At 37.8% G+C, this 10,774-nt stretch overlaps 1 protein-coding gene and 1 non-coding gene across 2 annotated transcripts; one reads left to right on the plus strand and one right to left on the minus strand.

Moving 5' to 3' along the window:
* Positions 1-1,734: 1,734 nt before the first annotated feature.
* LOC110058756 (double-strand-break repair protein rad21 homolog) lies at positions 1,735-9,659 on the plus strand. The gene is made up of 5 exons (XM_020765414.2): positions 1,735-1,859; positions 5,225-5,634; positions 6,209-6,477; positions 6,779-7,006; positions 7,325-9,659. Exons 2-5 carry the CDS (start codon positions 5,261-5,263, stop codon positions 8,242-8,244), a joined length of 1,791 nt encoding a protein of 596 aa, XP_020621073.2. The 5' UTR covers positions 1,735-1,859; positions 5,225-5,260; the 3' UTR covers positions 8,245-9,659.
* A 1,033-nt stretch (positions 9,660-10,692) lies between these two features.
* Positions 10,693-10,765, minus strand: Trnat-ugu (transfer RNA threonine (anticodon UGU)). Its single transcript has one exon. It is a non-coding gene; the product is annotated as a tRNA-Thr (tRNA).
* Between the last annotated feature and the right edge of the window lie 9 nt (positions 10,766-10,774).

The following is a 10,774-nucleotide window of genomic DNA, read 5'->3' on the forward strand; positions in this document are numbered from 1 at the left end:
GCACTATGTTAACTCATGCACGTGGACTACTAAACATGATCAAGTGTTTTCGCTGGGAGCGTAACAGAATTCAGCTACACAGCTCGAGTTAAGCTGAATCTAACACGCGCTTTTATTGGTTGATGTGGGGTCACGCGGCGGTAATGGCTTAAATGTTGCCCCGCGGACATTAATAATGCAATTATCGCCCTCTCTGTCATTAACCATAGGTTACTTTGACTTTTCCTTGACTTACATCTTTACACTAGACTCCAGCTATATAACAAAACACTTAATTACTGGTCCTTTGGAAAACAGTTAGTTATTTTTCCCTCGAATCTCGATGTTTCCCTTGACTTCGTCTCGAGATGTATCGAGATTCTCGGGAAATCAAACCTAATTGTTTCCCTTGGGACCAGTTGTTAAATGTGTATTATCTCAACAGTTTTCTATCGTCTATTCCCTTGTTTTACTTGGAAATTTTGTTATTTATCAGTTAACGTCCATGAACAAGTAAACTGATGTTGCAAGTTAGGCTGTTCTTTGTAGAAGCGTTTTAAATTTGATAACAGTAAGGAAGCGTGCCATGAGGGCTCGCCTCTTTAAAGTGCCAATGAAATGAAAAATAAATGTTGCTTCTTTTCCTGCTGTTTTTATGGTAATGCATTATTATATAACTCTTTGGCATTTTTCCTGGTAAGATTGACACACTTGATAGATCGTGAAGCACTCTGAAGTTTACCCTGAATAAACTTAGAAGTATCGCGGAAAAGAAAAACAGTATTTTGTGATTGGCCACTTACGGACAGTTTTCGGAAAAATTATGAATAAAATATAGTAGTAGCAGTTGCAGGGAATAAGTCTGCTTTGAACCGATAGCGAAACATGTGTTAAGAAATTACGATTTTAAACGTCGGAAATAAAATACACATTTTCTGTTCACTATAAAAGAAAACAAAGCACTTTACGCCCTTGAGTCAGGGTCAGATAAAAGGGGTTGTTGAGTTTACCCAGCACGTAATTTGCTCGCTATAACCTGATGACGTGTTCAGCCAGATTGACTCCACATATGATAAAGCTTAGAACTGGAAGAGAAGACTTTCCTCTATATCTCAGTTGAATTTCGAACTGTACAGGCAAACTTGCTCCTTTTCCGAGTATTTCGAGCTACTGAGGGGGAAATCCTGCTGGGAAATCTTCGAATAGGCTGCTGTTTTGCCTTTTGCGGTAGAGCGTAATCAACCTCGTTCCCAGGGCTCTTTCCGATGGTTTACACGAAGATAGAGAACATGTGGTATATTTTACTGGTTTTTACATGAACAAATTGACATTTTCAATATGGTAAAAAGCTGACGAGGTTCGAAGAGCGAAATTTATTCCGGGCTACCGCGGTTTACAGTTTTTAAAAAGTATTTTTTTTTCTGTATTTTTTTGAAGTGATTTTAGTAAGTGCGTCGAATGCGGATAAAAAACGTGTCCTATTGTTCATAGCTTCTCGGAATCCCTGACTAGATCAGAATAGACATTTTTGTGGGCAAAACCAGCAGGTAAAATATGAACTAAGTAAAGAGGCTCAAAAAATAAAAAAAAGAAAACTATCGAAAGTGTCAAATGGTTAGCGGAAATAAAATATGGACGAGCCTGCACGCGGGGGGAAGCGGCAACTTTTTGTCGGCGGCAAAAAACTGGGGGGAAGCCTGGAACGCGGCCGGTCACCACGACGACGGAGCTCCTTGGTAGCCGTGTAAAAAGTCACGTGATGTGCAAATTTCGGCGGGAATTCGTTGATCGTTCGAATGTTGGCTGCCATCTTGAATTATAATAAGGGCGAAAAAGGCAATTTTATGGTTGTTTTTGCACTTTATTTTGGCCTGAAACAGGTAAGTAGTAAGCAATTATGCCCTTAGCATCTGTTGGGATGTTCCCATTCGGTGTATTTTCAGTTTTAGTAGCACTATCAGTGTTCCAAATTTCCGCGCTTACAACAAAGTAACACAATACTAGTTTGGTTCGCTTGGCGTCGTTTTCTTCGCTTCATGTGCTATTGACAAATGCAGAAAGTCGATTATTTTAGTGTTTAATCCTCACTATTTTACATTTAATTCGGTTTTGCAACGTTTTTATCTCTGTAAATCGTCCGTTGAAGCTTGTTTGCGACGAAATTACTAAGCTGTTGACAGGCTACGAATCCTCAACTTGTCCCAAACATTTTGGCCAGTGCTTGTTTGTGTGCTTCGGGGTATAAAATCTGTCACTCAGTTCTCTAATGTAGAAGATTTTAACCGAGTTCTTGAAAATTTCCACGGTTTTTCTCAAAAGAAATGTGTTAGACGCCACATTAAGGTCAAAACCAGCTTTATTTTCGTGACAAAGGCTGAATTTGAAATGTACCGCTTCAACGTCAATTTTCCTGTTTATAGCCCGAAATTGTTTGCTTGTGTGAATGGCGATGAATTTGTTAAAACGGCGTTATTTTTTAATTCCTCCAGTAATTCGAAATTAATGGCTTGTTTTACAAGCTCTATAATGAGAGTGATTCTTTCAGTTTTATTTTTTACTTCTCGAAACGGTCACCGAAATAGCCCGCGCAATATTCAAGCTTAACATTAAGTGTGTGACTCATTGTTCAACGTAGTTTTTCTTGTCCCTTGGAAGTTAGGTTAGATAAGAGCAATTATTTATGATTATAAGATGTTCAACTTCAATCTTCAGTGATTTCTCCTCAACCAGAGTTAATTTCTTTTGATAATCTAGAAACTGATTAAGGTTATGACTTGCAGTCACTTTATATAGAAATCAAATTTGTTGTTGATGTTTATATCAACATGTTTGGGCTTGTGTAGGCTCTTTCAAGAATTGTATTTTGTCAAGTTTTGTGTAAATGTCAAATAAGAAATACTTTCAAGCATTTTGTGGGAATGTTTACCGAAATAATGATTATTTTTATTCATACATTTAAAAAGTTCAGTAGTCATCAGGGACTGAACTTGAAACTGAAACAAAAATGCTTGTTTTGTTGAGTGGGTTACTCTACATATACATATGCATGAGGCTGTAAACCTAAACCATCACAGAATTTTGTCCATGGAGCAAATAGCGTCCAGCGCTTAAGTCTAACACAACATTTTAGTAATAGGCAAAGGACCAAAGAACCCCCAACTCTTTAGAACTGCGGGTCCCATGGACCCTTAACTATCAAAACTAGTAGGAACTCTGATTTAGCACACGTTTCAGCGGAAACTTCTGCCTTCTTCAGTGCAAATGTTACAGGATATGTAATTTGAATATAAATAACTACTAAATTCTAACGCGTACATATACAAATAATAGAAGAAAGCATGCTGATTGCAATGATACTTTTTGCTTAAGGTTACAGTATACCTTCAGGTCGGCAATTTTCTTCAAATTTGGATTTTTGGGTCAAAGTAGTGGTTGAAGAATAATCTCTAATTCCTGAAAAAATTTTTTGAAAAAGACTAAATATTGGCGGAGAAATGGCGATTTTACCTTTTCACCGGAAGTAAAAGTTTACATCTTGATTGACAGCCCTATGGTGTGTATGCAATCAGCGGAGACGATTTTTGCGGGAATTACTTGTATGGATGTCACAAATTGACTACTCAGTTGATCAGCTTTGTTGTTCTGACTACCAAGCATTTTTGGTATTAGGTGTAATTCTATTAAGTTATACGTAAAGATAGATGACGTTAAAAACATGGACCAGCTCGAAAAAGCAAAAACCGCGAACAATGAGTGAAGAAGCGAAAGTTTGCCATGTGGATGAAGCTATAGCTATTGTATAAGGCAGGCAAAAAAATCGAGGTAAGAGAAATGAAAGGTTATGTAAAAATTTGGGAACTTGACAGCAATAACAGGGATGTTGACAGAGACTCCGATAAATCTGATGTCAACAAATCGTTGGACTCATTGAGACCCATTGAAATATTATTCATGCACAGTTGACCATGGACAGTTGCTCCACGGCACTTTTATGTTTTCTTCGCCTAGCCTCTCTAGCGTTCGTATCCTTTTTCGTCTTCCCTGTTTTGCCAGAGTGACCAGCTTCAAGAAAAACCAAGCTACAGAAAAATTATCTCTCTGCCTTCGGTGCCTTGAACGTATTGCAAAACACAAGGGTTTTTTGGAGATTCTATTCACCAGGATGTTGTAGTAAACAGTAGTGAACTTTCCCTGCACTGATTGGCTCAGTTATATGAGAACCCAGCTAGATGTATTTGTGGGCAGAGTTTGTTTGCAAAGCAGAAGATTTTTCTGAGCGCTGTTTTCTTGAATAATTTTTTTTTGCTTGAAGCAGACACTAAAGCGTTGTAACTCAAAGGAAATTTATTCAATTGCCCTCAAATTTGGACAGTAGTTAGTTTAACATATCAACTACAAAAAGTTGTCTGCGAATTGTTAATTTCGAAATATTTTTTCTTCGAGAGCAATTTTTGTACGATCACTCTACATTTTTTAAATCCCATTTCGAAAATGTTCTGTAACTTTTTACTGCAATGGAATATGGCAAAACGCAGACACCTTTTTAAGCGCTTTGGACCCTGAAACCAAGGAAAAAATGAAATTGGTGTAAAACAAAAATCGCTTTGACTTGTAGCTTTCGAAAGGTGATTTGGGCACTCGCATTTAGTAGTCATGAAATATTCAACAATTCATTTTATTTCAAAATTCTTGGTATAGTTTGATAGCCAGCTCTGTAAGCTTTAATTTGATATAGGGTTTTAGGTATCTACCGCTTAAACTGTGCGTGCTACGTCACTTGCACGTGAGACATCCCTAAATGTATACTGTAACTTAAAATTAGCGTGCTGAAGTTGTTGATTAATCAAGGGAAGGGTTTTCCCCACAGGCTTTGCAAAGTTTCTTTTATCTTGAGCTGGAAGTAGTGCCGGCTTGTTCAATTGAGGCATGGTAATGCTTGGAATTCTGTACATGTTGACCAATGTGTGAGTTCCTAACCATAGTTGGTGTTCATCAACATGTGTGGAAGTGTCAGGGCTGTTTCCTAAACTGTTGTTACAGGCAAATGTGTAAGGAACTTGCACATAATGTTAACCACACAAGCTTCCCTTCAGATTAACCATGTGTAGATGTAGATGTACATGCATTGCAGATTTGATAACAAATTATTATAAAGAAAGATCTTTTGCTAAGTGCAGACGCTTCAAAACTTCATGTTCTAAGACACTAAACTTAATTTAATATATGTTTTATTCTTTTCCTTCAGAAAGAGCATAGTTTGTAGCACCCTACGACCAACACCATGTTTTACCATCAATTTATCTTGGCTAAAAAAGCCCCATTGGCCAGGGTGTGGCTGGCTGCCCACTGGGAGCGTAAACTCAGCAAGGCGCTTGTTTCTGAGACAGATCTCCCCTCATCAGTTGAGAGCATTATCTCACCCAAAGTCAAGCTTGCCCTGAGAACATCAGGACACCTCCTTCTCGGAGTTGTAAGGATATATTCCAGGAAAACTAAGTATCTTCTGGCAGATTGCACAGAGGCTTTTGTAAAAATCAAAATGGCTTTTCGACCTGGAGTGGTTGATCTACCTGAAGAGGGACGAGAACTTGCATTTGCTGCTGTCACTATGCCAGAAGTCTTCACAGACCTTGATATGACATTACCTGAACTAAAGTAAGTGGCATTAAGTTATTTTTTACACTGGCCAAGCTCCAGATCCATCTAACAACTTAATAATATGTACTTCATTTGTTGTGTTTTTTCAATAGATAATGTGTACATGTATGCTCTATAAAATTGGTTATTTGAAAATAAGCCCTTCCCACTTGGAAAAATGAAGTAAACAAGAAGCAAAGTTGTCACTGGTGGTGCTGAATAAGTGCACCTGGTCTTAATGTATGCCCACTGCATCACTCATAAAATACAAAAATTGCACAGCAATACGACCGAATGAATGTTTACAATTTCTTGTTGTAGACAGAAGTTTTATACTTTAATTCACAAAATATTCATGAATGTAATAAATGGAATTATTACTGTAGGCCTGAGTAAAAGGCAAAATGATAATAATAATAATAACAAACACCGAGAAGTCCTTGATAATGTGAATTGAAGCTCATGCCTTATTATTGGATTTATGTATGGTGCCAGTTTGAGTTTACATGTACACATTGGCAAATAAGTAGAATTATTGCTCCTTGTTATTCCACAGCTTACTGTGTATTGTATTTTCATTTTTGTCTTGCAGTGAGGTTGAAATTCATGCACAGTTCACTCTAAACCAGGGCCGAATTGAGGAAATCACCATGAAGGAAGACATTATTACAAACAACTTCATTGGCGATGATGGTTTTGGAGACATCCTGTTTGAAGGGGAATTAGAACCAGAAATGTTTAGGCATGAGCCCTCTGTGGAAGAACCACTTAACCAGTCAAATGATGTTTCCAAATTAAGCTTAATTGAAGGTGGAGAACCAAAGGGAATCAGTGATTCAACTTTGGAAAGAACCAGACTAGGTATTTAGGCTTCTTCATTCAATTTTGGAGGGTAAAATATCAATTCATCTTTAACTGAGCTTTGTCTTTGGAGGTGCCATTGTCATAAGCTCCATATACATGTATATGTCCAGTATAATCTGATGCAATTCTGTTACTTACATGTACTTCAAGAAATGTGTGAGGAGCACAATGTGTGCCAAGAAGTATAACTGCAGTCAATCATTTTCTTCCCTACCTACATGTACATGCTGTACAATGCTGTCAATATACAGTACTACATGTTATTAACTACAAATTTCTTGATTGGCTTTTGCTCTAGACATAGCCCTTGATGAACCACTCAGAGATGATGGATTCGGTGGGGAGGGTGTGGATTTCCTCGCTGATGGGTTTGGAGATGAACTTGGCGGTGGTGGTGATGCACTGGTACCTGGTTTTGATGACTTGCCAACTGCTGTTGCTGCGGCAGATGTTACCCTAGAGCCAGTAGATACTAACTTGGATGAACACAAGGAAAGTCCAGTTGTTGAACCTGCACAAGATGAGGGTATGGTTTTGTTGGTATTATATTTTTTGATAAGTCTGTTGAAACCCTGTGTGCAACCTACAATGGCAATGACAGGTTAGATAACAGGATAGATGATTTTCTCTTGAGTGTTGAAAGTACAAGTTTTGCCTTTGCTTTGGTTTTGCATTTTTATGCTACGCAATTTTAAAGACTTTGGAAATTCGAACTGAAATTTTGAGTTGAATGGAAAGTGCCTTTACTTTACTTGCCTCAAAGAGAAGTGTAACTTATTATGGAATTATGTTATTAACTTACAAATTTTGTAGTTTATTCAGTGTTTACTTCTTAACCCAACAGCTGTTAACGAGACTGCGAATGAAACAACCCTGTTACACAATGAAGCAGAGGCTTTTGTTCTTGAGCCTGTGGAAGTTGTTCAAAGAGAAAAGCGTAGCCGCAGAAAGAGGAAACTCATCGTTGATGATGAAAAAATTTTAGCCACCGAAACCATCAAGTCTCAACTTGCTGACACAACTGATATTGTCAAACCTGCTACACTTGCTCCTCCTACGAAGTGCAGGATGAAACTCAAAATTTCATCAACAGCAGAAAAGCTTTTTGCTCTACCAGGCACTGAGTTCTTTGCGTCGCCAGTTGTGGATTCTTTTGTTCAAAATCTTACAAAGGAAGTTAATGGTGAGTCTGATACCACAGAGTTAGAGGAAAAAATGGATGTTGATGAACCAGAAATAGCAAGGGAAGAAGGGGATGTGTCAGGAATTTACGAAGGCAGTAAACGGTCTTCAGTATCTTTTGCAAACACAGAGGCCAATGAAACTGTGCTACCAGAGGAACCAGTTGATACTGCTCTTGAGAATTACGAACGGCCAGTGGAAGAGGAAGAGCCATTCTTAGCTGATGGTGTGGAGGATATTTATCCAAACCGAGATGAGCTTGAGGATAATGAACTAGAACAAGAATTAACAGCCTCCCAAACAAATGAAGAGCAGCAAAGCTCTGAAACAAGTGAACAGTTTGAAAATCGACGGTGGACAAAACGCACCCAACAGCTTCTGCACACACTCAAGAGAGAGTTCCAGAAAAAAGACTCTGTAGGTTTTGGTAGCTTGGTACACAAGAGCAGTCGGAAACAAGTAGCTTACAAATTCTACAGCTGTCTACTGCTCAGCAAGGAATCCAGCATCAACGTTCGTCAGAAAAAACCATTTGGAGACATTTCAATTTCGAAAGGACAAAATTTTGATTCGGTATGTTAACATGCCTCTCTTAGTTTTAGTACAGTTACTGTAGTTTACATTGTTTTTAGTCCAATATTTTACTGTAGGTTCTTATTTTGTACATTTACTTTTTAAAGTTTATTTTACCTGGCTTGTTATTGGCCTCTACATGTACATGTAAGTTGTGGGGTAAGTTAATATTGAAGTGTTGAGGTCAGGTGGCCTAAGATATCCAGACAGTACTTTGGTCCTCAAATTATTGTATGTTCCACAAGACTGTTGTTGAAATAAAAAAATGCTGTGGTACTTCTTTGGCAGCAGATAACCTTTTGCCTTATTAGTTGGAAGCTTCTTGCAACATTTGGCAATTGAACTGTTTTTACTTACTTTATAGTTCAAATGCACATTCATTTTACAAAGTGATAGCCTGTTAATGTTGTGGTTATACTTGACTGTGTAGGCATTTGTTTTTTCCTTACATGTACGTGCATTGGAATAGTTTTAACATCTATTGTAAATATTTGTATATGTGTATGTACACATACCAATATGCCACATTTAAATCAGTTTTGCCATGATAATTATTTTAATTATGTGAATTACCGTTTCTCATACATGTGTAAAAACAGAAAAGATTTATAAACTTGAAAGCACTCTCTGCATCATCTCATTAATTGAATAGTTGTTTTATTACTTTGTTTTAGCTGAAATGCTTTGAGAAAAAAATATGCTGGTTAAATTTGGATAATTGGTTGAAATCATTACTTTTGTAAACTTGTAGACCAATAAACAGCAGGAAAACAACATACATCAACATGTACTCTAATGTCTTTTATTTTCTCCGGAAATTTCAAAATGTTGTCATTGGAATTACAAACATTGCCAAAACATTGCTTGGAAAGAAAATGTCTTCAAACATGTGATCTGGGATAAGGATTAAATTTGGAATGCATGCTTTGAATGAAATTTGAGAATGGTAACACCTAACAGTGCCACCCTTGCATTGAATATTCTACAACAGAGCTTCACTTTATCTATTTCTGTGCCCCATTCAGTGAAAAATAAAGGACATTAACTGTATAGCATAACACAACAGTAAACTAACTGTACATTGGGTACCAAGAAGAGTTTTATTGTTTGCTTCCCAGTGAGGAAAGAGCTTTTTTAATATTGTTCAGGTTCACTGTAGGGCAGATACCTTTATTGATAGACAAACAGCTGAAAGTTACTTATTAAACTTTATAATAATTATTATTATAGATATTGACAAACCACAGCTATGTTAAAATCAGCTGTCTTAATTTTAGAAATACTCTCGTACATAAGCATTTTTAACTCCATTTATATTCAAAAGTTCCTTAATGATAAGGTCTCTTTACATGATAAACAATACTTTGAAGATTGCACTTGGTAGCTTTAATCAATTTGAGGTGATAAATAAATTCAATTTTCCATTTGTGTCTCCATATGTGTAATTCAGGATTTCTTGGGCAGAGATGCAGAGCAGCCCTGTCAAGTAAACTTGCTTATTCACCCAGTTCACCATATCCTCAATTTTAGGCTTCAAGAAAGCTGTTGATGTTGGGTTGAAAGAGCCTTGGGTGTTGTTTTTTGTGGTTTTATGACCCCCTCCCCACTTCCCTCTTTTCCCCTTTCCCTCTTCGCCCTCCCTGTTCCCCTTTCCCACCTCCCCATTCCTTCCCCCTTCCACCCGCCTCTTTCATAACAGGTAATGTAAGCAAACCCCACCTCACCTGTCCTTTAGACATGCCTGTCTACCAACTGGTGGGAACTCGTAATTGTATTGTCCAGAGAACGTATGGGAACAATTTATTTGTTATTGTTATTCAGTTTTTTTCAAGGAAATCTCGAACTATAACACTTGCCAAATTTTGGTACCACGACCAAAGAAGATAAAAAAAAAAAATAAAATAATAATTCACCTTGCCCCCCTTTAATCATTTATTCGAATGGGGGACTGGTCCTATGGCCAACTTCCAACCTAGTCAGGATTTTCTATTAGGATGGCCTTCCCGTTAGCCCTATGTCATTGTCCCTCATCTGCAGGAAAGCTGCGTTACCGGGGTTTAACGAGGCCGTGGACGTTTTTACAGTGTCACTCCACCGGGACCCATTTTCTAAGCATAAGAGTATAGAAGGGGTGGGGTGTTTGGTAGATGGGGAGGTGCCAAGTTCATGTTTCACGGAAGACGAAGCTATTTCACGTTCAGTACCCAGTGGTATTTCACGTCATTAAAGCTTAACCCGGGCCGCTATTAATCTCAATTCCTTTTTGTTTCTCACAGATTGTTGATGACAAAACCTGCAGACAAGCTTAAACTTTTTGAAAGGGAAAAGTTCACATTTCATGGCTAGCGTTTGTTTTCTTTGAACTATTTAATGACTCCTAAAGATGCTCTAGGACGGCTTAGGATTTAAAATTCAGTGTAAAACAAAAAAACCAAAAAAATTGTATTGTGCACGAACAGCCCCCGGAGAGATTTGAACTCTCGACCCCTGGTTTACAAGACCAGTGCTCTAACCCCTGAGCTACGGAGGCGAACTTACA

This window comes from Orbicella faveolata, unplaced genomic scaffold, assembly GCF_042242905.1.
Source record: "Orbicella faveolata isolate gen_17 unplaced genomic scaffold, um_ofav_v1 contig_34, whole genome shotgun sequence".
NCBI lineage: Eukaryota > Metazoa > Cnidaria > Anthozoa > Scleractinia > Merulinidae > Orbicella > Orbicella faveolata.

Coding starts and splice junctions, on each gene's coding strand:
- LOC110058756 (XM_020765414.2), top strand. CDS start 5,261: ATGTTTTACCATCAATTTATCTTGGCTAAAAAAGCCCCATTGGCCAGG. Junction 5,635..6,208: donor ATGACATTACCTGAACTAAA/GTAAGTGGCATT, acceptor TTTGTCTTGCAG/TGAGGTTGAAATTCATGCAC. Junction 7,007..7,324: donor TGAACCTGCACAAGATGAGG/GTATGGTTTTGT, acceptor TTAACCCAACAG/CTGTTAACGAGACTGCGAAT.